The 20,308-nt window shown below is 39.6% G+C and overlaps 1 protein-coding gene across 1 annotated transcript; it reads left to right on the top strand.

Annotated features, from left to right (window-relative positions):
• The first annotated feature begins 2,047 nt into the window (after positions 1 to 2,047).
• On the top strand, positions 2,048 to 20,156 carry SUB1 (SUB1 regulator of transcription). Its single transcript, XM_046671659.1, has 5 exons — positions 2,048 to 2,127; positions 4,710 to 4,782; positions 6,949 to 7,071; positions 15,088 to 15,196; positions 17,120 to 20,156. The coding sequence occupies exons 2-5, from the start codon at positions 4,711 to 4,713 to the stop codon at positions 17,197 to 17,199; spliced, it is 384 nt and encodes a 127-aa protein (XP_046527615.1). The 5' UTR covers positions 2,048 to 2,127; position 4,710; the 3' UTR covers positions 17,200 to 20,156.
• The last annotated feature ends 152 nt before the right edge of the window (positions 20,157 to 20,308 follow it).

The following is a 20,308-nucleotide window of genomic DNA, read 5'->3' as shown; positions in this document are numbered from 1 at the left end:
GGCGTCTTGCAGCTGTGCAGAGCCAGCACTTCCTAGGACTTGGGCAGCCCCAGCTTTGAGGCTGGGGAGCTACTGTGTGGGTCCACACAAGAGAACACACAATGGGGTTCCACATCAAGAGAACTTTCTGTTCTTCAGACTCAGCTGGATCTTAGGGCCTTTGCACTTGCTCCTTACTCTGCTGGGAACCCCCAGGAAAAAAATTTTGGTCTAGCTATCTCTTTTCATTCTGGTCCTTGCCCAAATATTTCCATTTCGTCCCTCTCATGTCTAAATTAACCTCACCCCAACACTCTCTACGGCGTCATCCTGTTTTTCTTTTATTTTTTTTATAGCACTTACCTGAAGTTACCATCTCTATTTACTTCCTTACTCGTTTATAGTCTGTTCCACGAGTTTATGGTGACCTTGTCAGTCTTGTTCATTCCTGAATTCCCAGCACTTAGAGCAGCGCTGGTATACAGTAGGTGTTCGATACAGGTTTACTGAAAAAGTGCATAAGCTGGGAAAGGACTTTTGGGCAGTTTCCTGCACTTGAGTAAAGAGAGTTGCAGCTCTTTCTTGGAGGAGAGAGAGGGAAGGTTGTGAGTCAAATGACTCCAACCATGCTCTGAATTCTGTCCCTCCTCAGCCAGCACCCAGCTCTCGAGGAAGAACCACGTCGTTGTGGCTCCCAGGTCACAGGCAGCCCGGTGATCCTCTCATTACCCAAGTATATTAGCTCAGTTCAACCAGCCCCTCATGCCTGGCCCCCAATGCCCCAGGGCACCACTGGCCCCAGAGGAACTTTTGTCCATTGGCCATAGTGTCCATGGGGGAGCTTCCCTCACTGTCATTGGGTGTGCAAACTCCAGGCTACCGAGCTACCAAGCTGGACCATCGGTTATTGAGTACATTTCAGCTCTTCATAATTTAATTTAAATATTTTTATTTTTTACTTTTTCAACTTTCTTACTGAAGTGTATCTTATTTACTACCGTAAAGTGCACAAATATCAAATGAAATTTTACGTCTCTATACACCTGTGTAATCACCACCCAGACCAAGATATTTTCAGCATCCCAGCAAGTTCCTTCATCCTGGCTCCCAAGTGACATCCCCCAAGGGTAACCTGACCTAGATCCCCATAGATTATTTTTGCCTTTATTGGAACGTCATATAAAAGGAATTACACAGTTAGTGTTTCATTTTTTAGAAGTAGTCATCTAGCCTGACACTGCATAAAGTAGGAGCGTGTTAGCACTTTTGCATTCTCCCTCAGTATGCAGCGTGAGTCAGCGCAGGGTTTGAATCCTGACTCACTGCCTGTATAACCACCGGCAACGGATTTAACCTTGTTGACCCTTGGTTTCCTCATCTATAAGTGGGGAGAACAATCATTCCTATTCTGGAAAGTGCTCGTTAGGATGAGGAATATATGTAACGCGCCTTGTGCAGTGCCTGGCACATAGTGGGTGCTTGAGAAGTGTTTGTTGGATAAATATAACTTTACATATATTCTTGGCTATAGTAGGCATTCATTAAATGTGTATTCAACTAATCTATCAGCTATATTCCTGCTCATAGTGTGGCTTTCTCTTGCCTTCTGTGAACAACCTTAAACCTCCAGGACTTCAGTTTAGGGATAACAGTGTGTGTGGCCAGGGACCTCTGCAAAGATTTCTTGCACTTTCCTGAATTAAACGCTGTGATCTTGGCTTCTTTCCTCTGGATTTTACCAGCTAGAGTCAAATACTGAGAAGGAAGGGGAAAGATCATTTCTGGGAAAATGGGCCAGAAGCGTCGATCTTTTTTAGTATGGATGCATCATTTTAATACAAGAAACATTTATTGAACAAGTGCATAGCTTAGTGCTTGTTATTCACGTTTTATTCGCTCCCTTATCCACTCACAGGTCAAACCCAATCTTTGGGGCATCTCACTTTCGCGTCACCCACTCAAAACGAACGGCGGCCCCTTTAAAGCCCTGGAAAGGGTCTCGGTGTTGGTTTCCGCGGTGAGGCCACGCCCTGTCACGTGCCACAGTCCCCGCGGGGCGGGGCCGGCGTCTCTTGGCTGCCGTCACTTCCGGTTCTCTGTCAGTCGCGAGCGTGCGAGCCGGAGGTTGTTGGGCTGCAGCGGCGGAGCGTGAGTGTGCGGGACCCCGCCCCCACCCCGACCCCCACTCGGCCGACCCCCACCGTCCCGCGCGCCCGCGAGCCGCCCGCGGCCCTCCGTCCCTCGTCGGCGACGGAGGGCCGCGGGTAATGGCGGCGTTACCCGATCTTCCCCCGCCCCGCCTCGGCCTCCCCAGACCCCCTCCGCCGGCCCCGAACCCGTGGCTCACGCGCCGCAGGGCCCTCCGCTCCAGCAGCCCGCCCCCTGGGCAGCGGGCGCGGGGGCCCTGGCCGGCGGGGCGCGGCCGGGAGGGGGCGAGGAGCCGCGGCGGTGGTGGTGGTGGGGGCAGCGAGGCGCCCCCGGGACAATGCAGCGGCGGCCCGGGCCGGTGGGGGCGCGTGCGGGCCGGTTCATTCCCCGAGGCCTCGCGGGGGGCCCCTCTCGTCCCCAGCGTGGGCGGCGCTCTGGCGGCGGCGGCGGAAAGCGGGCCCGGTTCCTGGATGGCGGGGGGGTGGGGAGGTAGGGGAGCGGTGGCGAGCGCTGGCGGAGCGCGGCTGGTGTGCTGGGGGCAGGGAAGGCTTCGAGAGAAGAAAATGGCGCTCGGTGCAAGTCCCTCCTCTTCCCACTCGCTCGCCTCCGCACTTCGCCGCCTCCCACGCCCCCTCCGACCAACCTGTGCCCCCGCCCAGCCGTTGCCAGCCCAGGGGTTCCGGCAGCTTCCTGGCCCGCGCGACCCCTTGCCCCCCGCCTGCCTGCTTATCACCGTCGTACCGAATGCGTGTCCCTTAGTCCTAGTTATTTTCACCTCGTCTTCTCTGATCCTCCCTCCCCCACGCCATCATCAAAGACCGAAGATTCGCTTTTCTGGTTGCGTTTTGTGGGTAGCACTAGCGCTTTTAGTATCATTTTCCTGAATTACGAGCCTACCTATTTTTGAACAGTAGAGGCTGGTTAAGTCAAAGTAGAAATATGTTTTGCCGTAAGTTCAAAGAGGTTGGCCTTAGTTACCATTACCTTGTGTTCTGGTTGAATGGACTTATTTGGATTAAATATGAGGTGGTTCTTCGAAATGGTCTTAGGCCCCCAGCCACCTTTTGTTAACAGACGGTCTCGTCATGCTCAACGGTTTCAAAGTGAGGACTAGGTTATATCCACTTTAAGTCCCTTTCAGTGTTTCTTGGCAATGTTAGCAGTCAGCATAAAAACAAAATGATTTTGGAGATAAAGTGGTAAAAAGGAGCGGTAACAGGAATAGTGTATAAAACGTGGTTACCAAGTTGCTGCTCCCTTCCCGGTTTACTGTTCTCATTATCAGGAAATTACCAGTTAAAATTAACATGGCTGGGTTGGGCATGGTTTGAGCTTTTTGAATTTCGTGGCTGGGATCGGGGTGGCCCACTTATTTTACCTTGACCTCTTACTGTGGAACACATTGAATGCCAGTGCTAGTGCAGGTTTAGTCTGGAGAGCTAGATTTTTTGTGGAGAAAATGAAGTCTTTTTTTCCCTTTATTTAGGAGAAAATGAAGTCTTTTTCCTTTATCCAACAAACGGTTACAGTGTGTGCCTTGTTTATATCTGGCCCTTTAGGGCATACAAAAATTAATAGGACTCAGGTTCTGCGATTGAGATGGAAAGAGCAAAAGACACTTTGATAATAAGCATTTCACCACTTGGTGTTTATTCTAAGTGCCTTAAGAAGAGGTTACAGCGTGTGTTGGAATTCCTTGAAATTTGGGATTTAGACCTATTTTTTTTTTTTTAATCTCTGCAAACATGGGGGCACCAGGCTGTCTGCCTCGCCCTCAGGCACTCAGTAAACATCCACTTGAAATCAAGGTACTCCGCCTGTACCTCTGTGTCTCGGGGGAGCTGAGGAACTAGAGTCAGGGTAGGAATTTGAGGAAAGGGTTTCCTGCTCCTATAAGCAGATTCTTTAAATTTTAATCATTCCAGAGTAGAAAATCAGTGTAAAATGTAATGAATTGTGAATTATGTATAATTTTCTGAACTGTGCTTTAGTTCGACGGCATGGCCCAAAAGCCAAATAAAATTAACATGTATAAAATATGAGAAAATAGGATTATAATGACAAAGTTAATTTGCTGTCAACAGCTGTGTAGTACAACTGTTCCCCATGTTGTGTGAATGTTGGGATCAGTTCTGCAGTGAATAATTGTAGATTAAGTCTCGTCAGTGAGAACTGGAAAGCTGTACTGAGTAGAATTATTCATGTTTTTCCTGATTTTAACAGTGATTGCTGTCAGTTGCCTTGCAGTCTACCCTACCCATAACTATCTAACCCCACTAAAATGAAGTATAAAGATACCCATTAGCTTCCAGAAAGATAGAGGTGTAGGAGTGTGAGATGTGTATGACATTTAGTTCTTTCTCTTTTCTGGGTTCGGAACATATCATTCTGCTCGTTATTTTCAACTTGGAAGAGCATAGAGTGAGAGTGTAACTTCCAGCATTGAGCTCAGTGTAGCAGCTCCAGTACCACAACATGGTAGAATGAGCCATGGAACTTGTTGCATTTTTGCTTGGGGCAGAGTTAAGTTGAAGGTAATAGAGCTGTTCGTAAATTATTTACATAATGTATTTTTCTTACAGAATGCCTAAATCAAAGGAACTTGTTTCTTCAAGCTCTTCTGGCAGCGATTCTGACAGTGAAGTTGACAAAAAGGTGACTATTAGTGCACCAGGTCATTCTTGTGATAATTCAGTAGTATTGCCCCATCCAGTTCTGAAGGACAGTAAAAGGCATATCAGAATCTTTAAATGAGAGCCTAGATGGCTTCTGAAAGCGCAGATGACCCCTGGACCACTTGACTAGAAGTGCCTGGGATGCTTGTTGTATGTGCACCCTCTTAGCCCCTAAATCAGACTTGAGCAAGTCTTCAGACTTCAACAAGTCTTATGTTGAGGACTTTCAGGAACCCTAAAGCTTCAGAACCACTGCCTTGGACCCTAGGGGAATAGCAGTAGAATTAGGCCAAAGCCACTATTTGCCATTATTTAGAAATCTGCCTAATCTTTAGGTGATGTTTGTAGTAGTTGGGCTAAATTTTGAACTCCTTGAATGTAGGTATGAATTTTGACAGCCTTCTTAGCTGTTGGTGTTTCTCTAACCCACAAGAATTAGTTAAAATATAAGCTTGGTACATTTTAAGTTAGACTGTTACTTACTCTGGTCCCCTCCTTTTAGTTAAATCAATACCTAGCAAAGCTAACATGAAATTCCCCATTTTGGCAGTCTAGGCTTTTTCTGCATTGGATGACAAGTGCACTGTAAGTGGTGCATTCCACTTAACTGTGCATCTCACACTGTAGCCAGGGCTTCCTTCCATGGAGAACTGGCTTATCCTTCATATCCTAGAACCTTACGTAGTTGGGTCTCTGAACTTAGCGGTGTTAGTTAAAAGAAAACAGAGCTTATGAGAGAATCTTGGAGAAGATGGCCCATTATAGGGAAATACAGAATGTAATACCACCTGAAAGGTTGAAATAAGGCTTTAAAGAGCATACATAGCTATACTTGAGAAGAAAAATCTCTTAATTTTTTTTCTTTGCAACTGGTATGGTATTTGAATATGTTAATAAATTTTTTATTGTTTTTTTTTTCTTTTGGTGAGGAAGATTGGCCCTGAGCTAACATCTGTTGCCAATCTTCCTCTTTTTGCTTGAGGAAGATTGTCCCTGAGCTAGCATCTGGGCCAGTCTTCCTCTATTTTGAATGTGGGACACCGCCACAGCATGGCTTGATGAGTGGTGTGTAAGTGTGCACCCAGGATCTAAACCCACAAACCCCAGGCTACTGAAGTGGAGTGTGCGAACTTAACCACTATGCCACTGGGCTGGCCCCTTTATTGAGCTTTTATGTGCCAGGTGTGCACCAGTCCGTAGGGAATATCCAGACCCTGATGTAAAGAATAATTGCTTTCTGCTTATTGAAATGAGTTAATTTTGCTAGTTGTCCCCCATAGTACTATTTATCCTGTAAGCACTTGGATTAAATACATCCAATTTTTGTTGGTATACATTATGTTCTACCTAGCTGCATCTAATTTAGTAAAACATTGAAATATTTATTTACACTTTCCACTAAGGAGCACGACTGCCCTCTACTGTTTGGGTTGGGTACTCTGCTGTTTTCATGAGAAGTAGGCTGTATAATAAAGCTTTGACAGTAGTGCTGCTCTTCATACATTGTTTTGGTTTTGAATGCTAGTCTAACACACTGCTGTCGATCTCGCTGATTTTTTTGTGATGAGCAAATTCTTGAGTTGTTGATGTCTACTGCCTAGTGCAAAATAGCTTTCTTAGCTTTGCCTACTCATAAATTCCCTAAGCTGATTTAAGTCTCTTTTGGAACAGGCAGGGCATAAATAAATAATCATATCCTAGAAATGGAGTAAGTTGGTTGTATTCTTCCTAAGTAGTATATCTTGTGTCTGAAAAATAAGTAATTAGCTTTAGTAGATCTATGGTTTTTAAAAGTTTGTTCAACAACAGCAGGCCCCCCAATCTTGTTTTTTGGCCCAAAGAAACCTTACGTGGAATGCTGGTCTATAAAATAATTGTTTCTCTGGTTAATACCAATCTAATGCCTGAAGTGTCTTTTGGACTGCTGAGAACAGTTTGAAAACAGTGTATTAGATGTCAATGTTAGGTTAGTTTCATAGTACTATTGTCAAGTGAAACTTGTTTATGTATATATTTATGACTTTTGGTTAGTAAATGTAGTCTTTTGATCCTTTAAGTCTTAAAAAGTAGTGGAATCTTTTGAACCTGAGATATGGTTTATTCTCATGTGTGCAAATTTTAGCCATAGTCTTCTTTTTCTTTCAAGTTAAAGAGGAAAAAGCAAGTTGCTCCAGAAAAGCCTGTAAAGAAGCAAAAGACTGGTGAAACTTCAAGAGCCCTGTCATCGTCCAAGCAGAGCAGCAGCAGCAGAGATGACAACATGTTTCAGGTAAAGTTGGCTGTATCCTTAGGTCCAGAAGAGCTGTTATCTGGCTTGATCTGAAGAATGTTACAAGCATGCCTTAATCTGGTAATACATAATAATCTTTCATGTATGTTTTAATCCTCTTGAATAAGGATATTCATTGAAATATAAGAACAAGTTAGTAGAAGTGAGAGTAATTTATTTGATGCTAGATTGTTGTTAAAGTCTAGAAGTCTGTAGTTTTGCTATATTTAAAAATGAACTTAAAAGTTACATCCAAAAAGATCGAGAATTGCACATTTAGAAAGCAGTTTGGAGGAAGTAGGTTTGTATTGGGCTGTGAAGTATGGATAGGATGTTATTGGAGGGGAAGCAGCAATATGATTTGCCTAGTTTTGGCTTGATAAGAACTGAAAAGGCTGGTGGGTTTACTAAAGGAGGCCCTCTGTTTCTGTGTAATGGGGAATAAGGTTGGAGGGCAAGGTAAAACGAGAGAAGTTCATTGGAGGGATTTGATGAGATCACTTGCAGAGGACTAGTATAGCTGCTTTGCTTGTGTTTCTTACCTTGTTTTTGGGAGACTTGTCATTGGTGTCATTGTACGAGAAGGATTTGTGGGGAGAGGCAGTGGGGATGCATGGATGTAGGTGAGGTCTCCTAGGCACTTGTAGCCCTCAGTCTGTATGTGAGGTGATGAAAGCTTAGATGGTTTTTACCAAAGAAGAAATAGGATTTTAAATTACTGGTGAGGAAGAATGGGCTAGAGGAATGAAGCAATCAGCGAAGGCTGGTTTTAAGAGAGACCATAGAAATCAAGGTTTCATTGATAGAAATAAGGAAAAGAAATTAGTTTTAATGGCAAAGATCGTTAAGCTTGGCCTTTTGGACCTGATTATAAATTTGATAAAAAGAGTCATCTGTACTGTAGCACTTGGACGGCTTGGTTGGGAAATGTTCTCATGGGATCATTGGCATGGTTGACTGAGGCCTTCCACTGAAGTAGTGTAAGTCAGAGGGAGAAGAGGTTACGGAGGGCATGCAGGAAGGAAGGAAAAAGAGGATATAGGTCAGAGAATGTGAAGGAAAATAGAAGAGTACAGTCATGCGAGATAGAAAAGGATAAGTGTTTCGAGAAGGAGGCATAAGTATCAGCTGAAGATAAAATGTTGGACAGAATGAGACTGCAAGCCTTTATTTGACTAGAAAGTGAGGCTAGCATATATATATTTTAAACCTACTGAAGGCCTTAAAAGACAGTGCCAGGATTAGGATGAGAATGGGAAAATAGAAGTTGGATATTTTTATTCACTTTTGCCTTGTTGTATGTCGGGATAAAGAAAATAGACACATGATGACTATCCTTAATAATACTATATTGAACACTGGAAATATGCTGAGTAGATTTCAGGTGCACTGATCACACAAAAAATGGTAACTGAGGAGATAATGTTCATTAGCTTGAGTAATCATTTCACTATGAATATGTATATAAAATGTACACCTTAAATATATACTTTTTTAATTTAAAAATATGTAAAAAAGTAGATAAAATACAGATGAATTATTTAGTTATGAGTTTTAGTCCTGTGACTTTGGTATAGCTTGAGCAACTGGGAGCACACTAGATTAATTTGATAGAGAACGTAAGTCACTGTATGTAAGAAAGAATTGTGAAAGGGCCCTCATTTGTTTGAATGGGTGGTAAGTTGAATGCTTATTGTATTTATTCAGGCTTTGCTAAGTTCTGGATACGCAGTGATGAACTAAGAGGTGTGATCTGTGGTTTCTTGGAATTTATGGGGATAAAAATTATACAGGTAAACATATATGTAATTAAAGTTATAAGTGCTGAGAAGTAATAGGACAGGTTATTATGAGAGAGAGGGTGCACCGTCAGTCTCTCTCTAAGGAAGTGGCATCTGAAGCTTAAGACATAAAGGAGGAACCAGTCCTGCGAAGTGTAGGGGAGAAGGAAGCATTTTCATAGTAGTAGAGAGTATTGTGCAAATACTTTGAAGTGGGAAAGAGCTTGGATTGTGCAGAGATTATAAGCCCTTGTGGCTGGAACCTAGAAACTGATTCAGAGTGTAGATAGGGGGTCCAGGAGAGTGCAGGGCCTGCTTATGGGGAGGACATTTTTAGGAGTTTATGTTATATTAAAGTGCATTGGGAACCCATTTTAAGGGGTAGAATGAAATGTAAAATCTGCAAGAGAATATCCTTACTTTTGTAGACTTTCCTCTTGTGTAGAATGAAGGGCTGCCTTGAAATATTTTAACATAATATTTGCAATAAAGCTAAAAACTTGGAAGTATTTGCTTGGCAACTATCTTGGGCCTTTTTCTGATAATTCTGTTTCACCCAATACCTCCCTTTACTTATATAACAATAGAGCATCTGTGGCCTATTTCATGGATTTTATCTTACCCATTCTGCCCCTGATTTTGTAGATAAAGAAACCAGGACTCACGTTTAGAGATTTTATTCTGTTGGAGCAGTTTTGGGAAGACCGGATCTATTTTTAGGGGTTTTTCTCTTACCAAAAAAAATGAGTTCTGGGGCCGGCCCCGTGGCTGAGTGGTTAAGTTTGCGCACTCTGCTTTGGTGGCCCAGGGTTTCACTGGTTTGAGTCCTGGGCGCGGACATGGCACTGCTCATCAAGCCATGCTGAGGCGGCATCCCACATGCCACAACTAGAAGGACCCACAACTAAAAATACACAACTTTGTACCAGGGGGCTTTGGGGGAAAAAGGAAAAATAAAATCTTAAAAAAAAGAAAATGAGTTCAGTTCTTAAACCTTTATTTAGAAAGGTTCCCAAGCCTCATAAGGCTGGTAGACTCTTTACCCTTTTGAAAGTGCCTCTCGGAGGAACATAGGCCTTATTTTCAAAGTGACTCTTCACAGTCCTAATAGTGTATGTGTTGTAAGAGCTAATACAGTATTTAATTTTGTTGCCATCATAGCTTTTTCCTTGAAATGGTATTTTGCCCATAGAAAAATACTTTGGTGGTAATACTGAATTTTTACCGGCTTAAGAGCACATTAAAGTATATTTGTTTTATAATATAAAATGAGGACTTCATTTTTCTTTGTAGTAGTGGTTTGATAATTTTATTAGAAAGATGGGTGAAGGTTTGGGTTTTTGAAAGAAAAATCAGTTACTTTCATTGTTTTGTGAAGTTTTTTTTTTAATAGGGCTATATGTTTTCTGTATTTTTCATTTACCAAGAAAGTGGCTCGAAGACAGCTCCCACAGAGTGGAACTCTTTTAGACATTGCTAGAATCTTTCAGGACTCAGATTATCAGGTATACTTCGCCAAAAACAAATAGAACTAAAATCTAAGTTAGAATTGTTTGGGTATTGATTCGTAGCTATAAGACAGGATTTTTTTTTTTTCCCCTTAAACTATATACTCATCTCTTGAGAATAGAACTAGAGGAAATGATCTTCGTTTCTGGTAAAGCAACGTATATCAAACAGTAGGAGCTCTCTAATAAATGTAATATTTGAAGAGAATTGTACCTCGGGAGAGTCACTACACTAATGGTTTAAACTGTAAGATAATTTGGGCAGAATCCTAACTAGAAGGGAAATAACTACTCAATGCTTGCCTTTTGTGTGGTTCCTTCAGCTCTGAATTTTAAGAACTTGGTTCCATAGGGATATAACCTACCTGAGATAGGACCTATGTGCTATTAAGATAGCCTGGAGAACTATCTCGTGTCTGTCTTAAAAGGTCAGAATGATTCAGGCGGGGGACTTTGATCCCTTTTTCTTCAAAGGTGGACACAAAGGGTCAGTAATACCACCTTAGTTGATTTGATGATTCAAATCAAATCAGGGATAAAACTAGTACTGTTTTTTTCCCTGAGGAAGATTAGCCCTGTGCTAACATCTGTGCCAGTGTTCCTCTATTTTGTATGTGGGATGCCTCCACAGCACAGCCGCTGGATGAGTGGTGTAGGTCCATACCTGGGAACTGAACCTGGGCTGCTGAAGCAGAGCGTGCCAAACTTAACTTCTAGGCCAAGGGGCTGGCCTTGTCGTAATGTATTTTTTCAAGACTTCCTAGAACTTTCTACATGGATGATGATTTTGTCTGTTGTTTTACATCATCCTTTTGTTTTACATCATCCTTTTAATTCTTTTTCTTGCCTTATTGCTAGTTTTTCCAGTATAATATTGAAAAAAGTGATGAGAGCAGACATCTTTGCCTGCTCTTAGGGGCAAAGCATCCTTCTAACTCTCCTTCTTCTGATGCTGCTGTTGCTTAAACTCTGGAATGAATGCACGTAATGCTATGGTTTTGCTGCTTTGGGACGGGAGAATGAAAAGTCATGGGATAAACTTGGTGTATTTTTCTCTAGGGCCCATCTTTATGTGGAGATTTGCATTAAAACTTTTAATGCTAAAATGAACACTGATATGTTGAGGGGTAATATACAGTTTTGCACAGTAAGTTTTAGGTTGTAACAGGAGACTCAGATTTTGATAGAGCAGCGTTTAGTCTGTGCCCCCAGGTTTTCCCTTCCTTCTAACCCCATAGCTCTTTGGTGCTGATGTTCTTTGAAATATTACTACCAAATTTTAGAGTGTCAGTTTACTGACCTACACCTTTTCTCTACTTGGAATAATTTCTTATTTAACATACATCAAACACAAGTTATTTGAAAAGTGATTAGTGACTTCAAATTGTAAATTCACAAAGTTTTGAATATGTGGATGGTCAGCCATGTTTGGAAGAAAATGCTTCTTATGTTCGTATGTAGCAAACAGAAATGTTTATACACACCTTGTTGAAATTGTGGATGAGAGGGCAGGGCTGGGCTGTGAAGTTTCTAGGGCAAGGATGGAAATTAACCAGCTAACCGTTTGTTGTGTGTTTGCTATATTATAACATGTTCTTTACATAAAATAATTGAGTATTTGTTATTCCTAACTTAAGACTGGCAAAATGCCACGACTATAATGTGTTTGTCTCTGTTTTTAAAAATAGGTTTGCTTTCAGTCTTGATTTTTAACCTTTTTTCTAGTGAGATTTTAAAGTTTTAACTATTTTCAGGTTTTACATTTCTCAGAAATAGGAACCTTGCAGAAGGTGATAGTAGCAGTATTTTCCTGCTTCTGCATTTTTTTTTTGTCCTTAGTCCAGGGAGCTGTAAAGGCTTCAGAATTCTCTTCCTAGCTTTTCAAGTCCTCTTCAGTATAGCTTCATCTGTTCAGCCTGCCCTTGAATCTCATCGGTTATGTATCTTTGTTTCTTGCTCCTGTGTCCTCATGTTTTTCTCTCTTTTACTTACTTAATGGCCTGTCATTGTTCAAGGTCAGATCCCACCACCTAAAGTCTCTTCTACTTGCTCAAGCCCACAATGAACTCTTATTTGACTTGCCTAATCAATATTTTAGTAGGTTTTCAATATATTTTAATTTTGTCTATTCAGCTACCTTGTGGGCTTACTGAAAAAACAAAACGAAACAATGTTCAATTCAGTCCTATGATCGCCTAAGATCCTTGTAAGTTTCTTAAGCGTTAGTAAGTCAATATTATAAATACTATCAACAGTTTCACTATTATAATTATTTTAGTCTTAGTCAGTTCATCCATTAAAACAGTTTATTGGGAACCCAATATGATACGCACTAGGGGATCCAAAGAAAATTGGTTAAGAAATAAGCCATTAAAACTGACAGTAAGATCACTAGTGACTTTAGAGTAGGCAGTGGGAATTTAATTAATAGAAACAACAATTCTTTCCTTTCAAAATTTAGCAATAAAGGGAGGAAGGAAATATGGGGAAAGTTATAAAATGGAGATTAGGGAAAATGCGTTATGGAAAAAGGAGAAAGAGCATGTTTGGAAATGGTAGATAAGAAATCAATGGAAAGGGAGAGATTGCATATGCAAGAACTGGGATACAAAAGGTAAAGAAGTTAAGAATGTTGATGATGTGGGTAAGTACAGAGAAGAAAGATTTGAAGGCACCACTCACCCATACCTAGTGGACTTCATTTTCTCCAGAAGCATGAGCATGCCCTGGAAGGAAGGGGTGCACCAGCAGGACAAGAAACTTACTTGAGAATAGAAAACTAAAGGGAAATGGATGAGACCTAACTGAGACAAGAAACAGCAGTGTAAGAGAAAGGCTGTAGACAAGATGGAGGCCATGAAACCGTGTTGGCCCGCACAGCTCTGATTCTCCTACAGATGTACTTGGTATTCCAAGAAAATGGGTTATTTAATAATCACAGGACCCAGGGTGGTAGGGAAAGGAATCTGGCCAAACCTCAAACCTTTACGGGGTGTTATGTTTTAAACACAAAGATGGTAGCTAGTTTTAAGTGGGTAAGTTTGAAGACTAGGTTTAGAATGAGAAAGAGATAGGTAGAGGTATTAGAAGTTTTGATCAGAAAGTGCGATCTCTTTTTTTTTTTACAGATTGGCACCTGAGCTAATATCTGTTGCCAGTCTTCTGTTTTTTTTTTCCTTCTCCCCAAAGTCCCCCAGTACATAGTTGTATATTCTAGTTGTGAGTGCCTCTGGTTGTGCAGAAAGTGTGATTTCTTAACACTAGTGTCTGTTTAAGTTCTAGACACTACGTTCCAGCAGCGTGAGACATCCTGGAAAGTGCTTACAGACACTTTGTTGAATAAAGCCTTTTCCTTCTCCCTGTAATTCATGGCTGGTGTTAAGCAGCAGTGTAAGGTTTTAGAAAAATAGTTTTCTGTGGATGGTTTTAAGTTCTCAATTTGAGGCTGCGAATGAAGTGTTAAAGATATTTGAAATGAATGTCTAGAAGGAATAGGTTTGTCATGTTACTACTGCCTAGAACTCTGGATTCTTATATTCAGAATGGTTGCTAAACCAGTGTAGCTAGCTGAGTCTCTGGATTCCTACGGTTGTGGTTCCTACTGCAAGATTTTGTTTTCTAATGATTTTTATTTTGGTAAAAAACACAACATAAAATTTACCGTCTTAACCCTTTTAAAGCACATAGTAGTGTTAAGTATGTTCACATTGGTGTGAAACAGATCTCCAGTATGTTTTCAGTTTGCCAAACTGTTAAATAATTACTCCACTTTTCCCCCCTCACCTGGCCCCTGGTGACCATCATTCTCCTTTCTGTGTCTGGATTTGACTTCTGTAGGCACCTCATATAAGTGAAATCATACAGTATATATCTTTTTGTGACTGGCTTATTTCACTTAGCATAGTGTCCTCAAGGTTCATTCCTGTTGTAGCATGTGACAGGATTTCCTTCTTTTTTAAGGCTGAATAATATTCCCTTGTATGTATATACCACATTTTGTCTGTCTATTCATCTCACAATAGACATTTGGGTTACTTCCATCTCTTGGCTATTGTGAGTAGTGCTACTGTTAACATGGGAGTGCAAGTAAGTATCTTTTCAAGACCCTGCTTTCATTTGCTTTTAGATACATACCTAGAACTGGGTTTGCTGGATCATATTTTCTATTTTTAATTTTTTGAGGAACCTCCATTACTGTTTTTCATAGTGGTCATACTATTTTACTAGTGATTCTTTTAAAGTAAAAATGATTGGAAAGGAGAGATGTGCTTTGTGTAGTTCCATCTTTTTAGAAAAGTTTTTTCTTTTTTTAAAGATTGGCATCTGAGCGAACATGTTTCCAGTCGTCTTTTTTTACTGCTGCTTCTTCTCCCCAGAGACCCCCAATACATAGTTGTACACTCTAGTTGTGAGTGCCTCTAACTGTGACGTGTGGGACGCTGCATCAGCATGGCTTGATGAGTGGTGCCATGTCTGCACCCAGGATCCGAGCTGGTGAAACCCTGGGCCACCAAAGCAGAGCATGTGAACTTAACCGCTTGGTCACAGGGCCAGCCCCTAGAAAGGTTTCTTTTTAACAGTGACGTTTCCTTTGGTGTAGTTTTGATATTGAGAATAGTAGTTATTTTCATGACTAAAAGTAGAGTGAGCATACAGCAAGTTGTGAATGTAAATATAGGCACCATTGTTGAAATGAGTATCTTTCTATGTTTTTGTTTCTTTTGCAGATTGGGAAAATGAGGTACGTGAGTGTTCGGGACTTTAAAGGAAAAGTCCTAATTGATATTAGGGAATATTGGATGGATCCGGAAGGTGAAATGAAACCAGGAAGAAAAGGTGAGATTTAATTTCCTGAATTTGGTCCTAATATTGGGATTAAATTGAAAATTATCTAAGTAAACCTGCCTTATTTGAAATTGAAATAATGTCGGCAGTGCATAAGGGGTGGAAGATCCTCATTAAGTTGGTTATCTTCTGTAGTGTTTTTGGACATGACAGTTTATTTTAATGAGATGTCCTACATATAGCTGTTGGAATAAAACCCAGAAAAAATAATCCCCCTAATATCACTTCAGTTGGCTGCTAATTTACTTGAATATAAGTTTCTTTTTTTGAATTCACGCCAATTCTGAAGTAGAGTAGGCAGCATCTGGAAAGTTGTAAAATCAAGAATGAAAAATCCTGTTTACAGTGTTTCCTTTTGGTTCATCTCCTGAAGGATATTCTTTAGGGTGGTATCCTTTAAATGAGTTTTCGTCCTCCTTCCATTTGTGCTTCTTCCGGTCCCAATCCTGTCAACGTCATAAGAGCATACTTTATTCATTCACCAAATGGGTAGAGAATATATGTGTACTCATAAAAACTCACATATTTGGGTAGTTAGCCTGCTTTAGGTTGATCCTTAGCTAATGAAAAAATGCCTCCTTATTTTCTTCTACTCTGCCTGCGTGTTCTTTTGAAAGGTACCACTTGTCTGCTTCATGCAATTTTCGGGTTTATTAAACTTGACCTCTGTGTGTTTTCATACCCTGTAATGTTTTCTTGTTCAAGCGACTTCTGGATAGGTCATTCAAGTTGTTCCATTATGGCCAATACCAGATTTCTTTCCTTGTTCCTGCAAATGTTTATTAAAACAATTTGATTAGCTTTAAGGCTCTTTCTCTATGTTGTCCCAATGCATTATCCTCCTCCCTCTCAATTTCATGGCTTCTCAGCAGTTCACTGAGAAATAAATGAGTTCTTCCAATATTTATTTCTGTTTATGTGTGTCAAGTATTAGAACACTGGAATTTTAAAGTACAGAGTTCTTTTCTGTTCATTTTTTTTTTCACTGACAAAGATGTGCTCTGAGCTAATATCTGTTGCCAGTCTTCCCTCTATTTTGCATGTGGGTCGCTGCCACAACATGGCCACTGATGGGTGGTGTAGGTCCATGCCTGGGAACTGAACCCAGGCTGCAGAAGGAGAGCACGCTGAACTTAATCACTAGGCCATGGGGCCAGCCCCTGTTCATATTTCTACATCTTAAATAGGAAAGACATGTCATTAGCTGACATTTTAAATGTTTACTTATTGTGTCAGATGATATGCTAAGCTTTTACTCAGATTAGCTAATTTAATCATTCACAGCAGCCCTTTGAGTTATAAGTACCATTGCACCGGTGTACTGGTGAGGAAACTGAGGCTTAGAGGTAATGTAATTCTTTTAAAGGTCATACAGTTAGTGATGCTGGGATTTGAACCCTGACAGCATGACCCCAGAATGCATTCTCACTCAGTGTGTACATTTTGGGAAGTCCTGTATGGCTCATGTCCTGGGGCTTTTTCCAAAGTGAAATGACTGCCTCTGGAAGAACTCAGCACAGAGTTATTCATCTTCAGTTCCTAGGGAAATTTTGAGCAAATTTTGGAACCAACTGGTTGTAGAAATGGGGTGTCACATGCCAAATCTGGGCCTGGCCACCTAGCCTGCTAGTTTGCAAGCATTTGTGAGATTCATCTTCAAATCGTTATTTATTCTCACTGGGTATAATAGACAGTTATGCAGGGTGCAGTGTTGGAAGTAAAACTGGATATAACCTTGATCTGCTCAGGTAATTGTCATGTGTCTATAATTAACAAATGTAAGAGATTTGACTCTTAATATTGTACCATTAAAAATGGGAGTTTTGATACAACAATATTTTAGTTGGAAGTATGAAAATCCTTAAGAAAGCTTAAATAGATTTTTAAATTTTGATTTTTAAAACTTTGTTTTAGGTATTTCTCTAAATCCTGAGCAGTGGAGCCAGCTGAAGGAACAGATTTCTGACATTGATGATGCAGTAAGAAAACTGTAAAATCAGAGCCATATAAAACCTGTACTGTTCTAGTTGTTTTAATCTGTCTTTTTACATTGGCTTTTGTTTTCTAAATGTTGTTTTCCAAGCTGTTGTATATTTGGATTGCAGAACAATTTGTAAGATGAATACCTTTTTTTTTAATGTGCATTATTAAAAATGTTCTGAGTGAAGCTAATTGTCAGCTTTATTAAGAAGGATGCTTTGTGCCCACCACCTAGTGTAAAATAAAATCAAGTAATAAGATCTTAGCTCTTGTGGCCTTCTTTGATCAGAAGAATTTGTACTGTTTAAGGCCAAAAGTAACAGTTTATAGACCTTTAGTTTCAACTCAGCTTTTACATTTAAAAGAATTTGTATTGCATTGAATTTATAAACTTTTGATTTGTGAAATCCATAGTTGACCTGTTTCCTTCCAACTAAGTGTCTAGACTTGTTTTTCCACCCCAGTAATATTTTACTTTCCTCTTTTTTCTTTACTTCATTTTTCTTTAATAACTTATCTTGTCATGTTGTGTGTTCATTTCACTTTTTGCTCTTTTCCTTGAATATACTATGCTAATTTGAAAGTCAGTGGAACTGACAAAATGTTAGTTATCTTGATAAGGTACTTGTAATTAAAATACTATATGAGAACTACAATCACTAATTCTACTGTATTAAACATTAGGAGATATAGTTTGATAAACAACATGGCTTGTATGAAAACTCAGCAAGTAAGTGTATGTCATTACATGTAGTGTTTGGTGTAGTTGTTATCTTATTGCTTAGTCTGCAGAAAAAAATGACCTAGATGTCTGATTTGCTTTTACTTATTAAACATGTTCACCATGGGATGATGTCTATAGAATCAGATATTGTTAAATTAGACTAGGATTTAATAAAAATTATGAAAGCTTACTGGCCTAACATTTTATTTTATAGCATTGAGTATGGATCATATATTGCCAGAGATATCACTGAGCTTTACTGTCATAGTAGGTATTGTGGTCAATTTTTAGGGGAAAGCATTTAGAGTATATGCTTGTGTTTTTCAGCCTTTGCTTCAGTAGACTAAGTTCTTTTGCAGTTCATCTACTGGACAGTGGCATTCTAGACTCAACGTTGCTAAATATTAGCAGGCATTCTGAAGGTGGTTTTCATTGAACCATAATGATGAAGCAGACAGATTGAGGCACAGATTTCAGGAGTTTTGCAGCAATAAATAGGGCATGGTTGCCTTAGGAAAAGAATGTAAGGGAACTGTAACTGAAAGGTGGTGGCAGTGACGAGGAAGGAATTCTCTTGAAACTGTGATCCTTTGAACACATTGATAGGACACAATTTTAGATAGAATAGTAACAAGGAAAGGTTTAAAGACGTAAAAAATTCTTGTTGACAAATTATTTTTGGTAGCTATTCTCAAATGGTTACTGCCATATCAGAGAGTTGCACTATTATAACAAGTTTGATTATCACATCTAAAACATTTTATATAGTAGAATTGTCAAGGACTTGATTTCAAAACCGTCTGCCAGGCCACATATAGTTATCAGTTCTTCTTCTGGCAGATACTCTGTTTTAAATATTTTTTTACATTTTTAGATGATTTTTTTAGTGTTTTTAGCAGTAACCCTAATAGGTGCATAATTGGGGAAATAAAGAAATCCTCTCTTCTGGTATTTTAGCCTTCATCAGATATTAGGTACCAAAGTGTTCAAAATACATATTTTAGATAAGTCATTTTTGATTGATAACTTCCTCTCTTTTTTGGGAATATATATGTCCTATTAATTGGAAAGATTTGTAAAATATTCCTTATTATATATACAGAAAGGGTAGTTAGAACACAGAACTTTGATTTTGGTGTAGATGCAGAGGGAATAATGGGTAAATTTCCTAGGTTTATATGAATTTAGGGAGTGTATGCATTTTGAAACAATCTGCTAATACAGAGATGGTGCTGAAATCTATTACCTAGGCATTTTCTAGCGTTTTAGCACTATGTTGTTAAAACCTTCATATAAGGAGCGTTTCTCTGGCAGAATTTAAGTTGATTGCTAAATTCATTTAAATATATTACTGGGTATGCAATATACAGAAATTATCAATTTGCGTGTAGGAAAGGATGAGAACTAGGTTAAAAGAAGAGACAAATTAACTTACACGGAAAAGAAAAGATAGTGTACTTTGGTTGTCTGCTTAAACTTTACCTTCTTGGTAAGATTTCTTCCAAGAAGAAAGCTTGGCATTTTAAGGCAGTGGTTTCTTACCTTGTGATCCCAAAATGAGTTTAGTGAACGCCAGCCCTTGAATGTACTTGGCAGCAGGGCTTTCCTGATGGGTTTTTCCTCTTTGTCTTTTAAAGTACAAGCAGCATTTGACCAATTTCCAGTACTCTTGGCATTTTATTTAAAGAAAACCACTAAAAAAGAAAAAACTCTCTAATAGATTATTCTCTTTTGTTTTGCTTCATCAATGCCTAAGAACTTCTTTTGAAGAATACTCCTACCTCATTAGCTAGTCAAGATGCTGTAATGATTAACCTACATAACGTGTTTGAAAAGAAGACTTAAGGAAAAAGTGTGTACATCCTGGCTTGGCTATTGAGGGGAAAGGAGAAAGAATTGAGTATTAATTGTTTAAAGTGTTCTTGATAGGGGTATGTTAGAAGAGTACTTTGAAAGTTTGAAATTTTTAAAAGTGCTAATATTTAGGGATCTTTTCTGAAATTCTTTGCAACTCTCTTTTTATGAAAATTAATCCAGTGAAACACTCAAAAGTTTTTTGTTTTTTTTTTTAAGTGGTGTTTTTCCGGATAAACTCTAGGAGTAAACATTCACGTAGTCACAAATATGTAATTCTGTAATTGTGGAATACCTGTCTGCTTTGTTTGGTACATCTTCCATGGAGATGTCAATGGATATAATACTGCATCTGTGAATATTTTAAATCTTGAAATAAAAATGAGAAATGTGCCCTATGTGTCATCCCAGTTTCACAAACCTTGAAGATGAATGGCTAAGTTATCTGTTGAATGGATTTTGTTAACAAATTGAAGACCTTTCTGTGTGAATGCTTTGGAATTTGAATTAGCCTTGGAGTGTTAAATTTTCTGAAGACCCTTGGG

This window comes from Equus quagga, chromosome 9 (genome assembly GCF_021613505.1).
Source record: "Equus quagga isolate Etosha38 chromosome 9, UCLA_HA_Equagga_1.0, whole genome shotgun sequence".
NCBI lineage: Eukaryota > Metazoa > Chordata > Mammalia > Perissodactyla > Equidae > Equus > Equus quagga.
This window is presented reverse-complemented; position numbering and strand designations above follow the sequence as displayed.

Excerpts from the sequence above, each read along its gene's own strand:
- SUB1 (XM_046671659.1), top strand. The coding sequence starts at position 4,711 with ATGCCTAAATCAAAGGAACTTGTTTCTTCAAGCTCTTCTGGCAGCGAT. Across the intron at positions 4,783-6,948 it reads ACAGTGAAGTTGACAAAAAG|TTAAAGAGGAAAAAGCAAGT; the intron begins GTGACTATTAGT and ends TTTTCTTTCAAG. Across the intron at positions 7,072-15,087 it reads GAGATGACAACATGTTTCAG|ATTGGGAAAATGAGGTACGT; the intron begins GTAAAGTTGGCT and ends TTTCTTTTGCAG.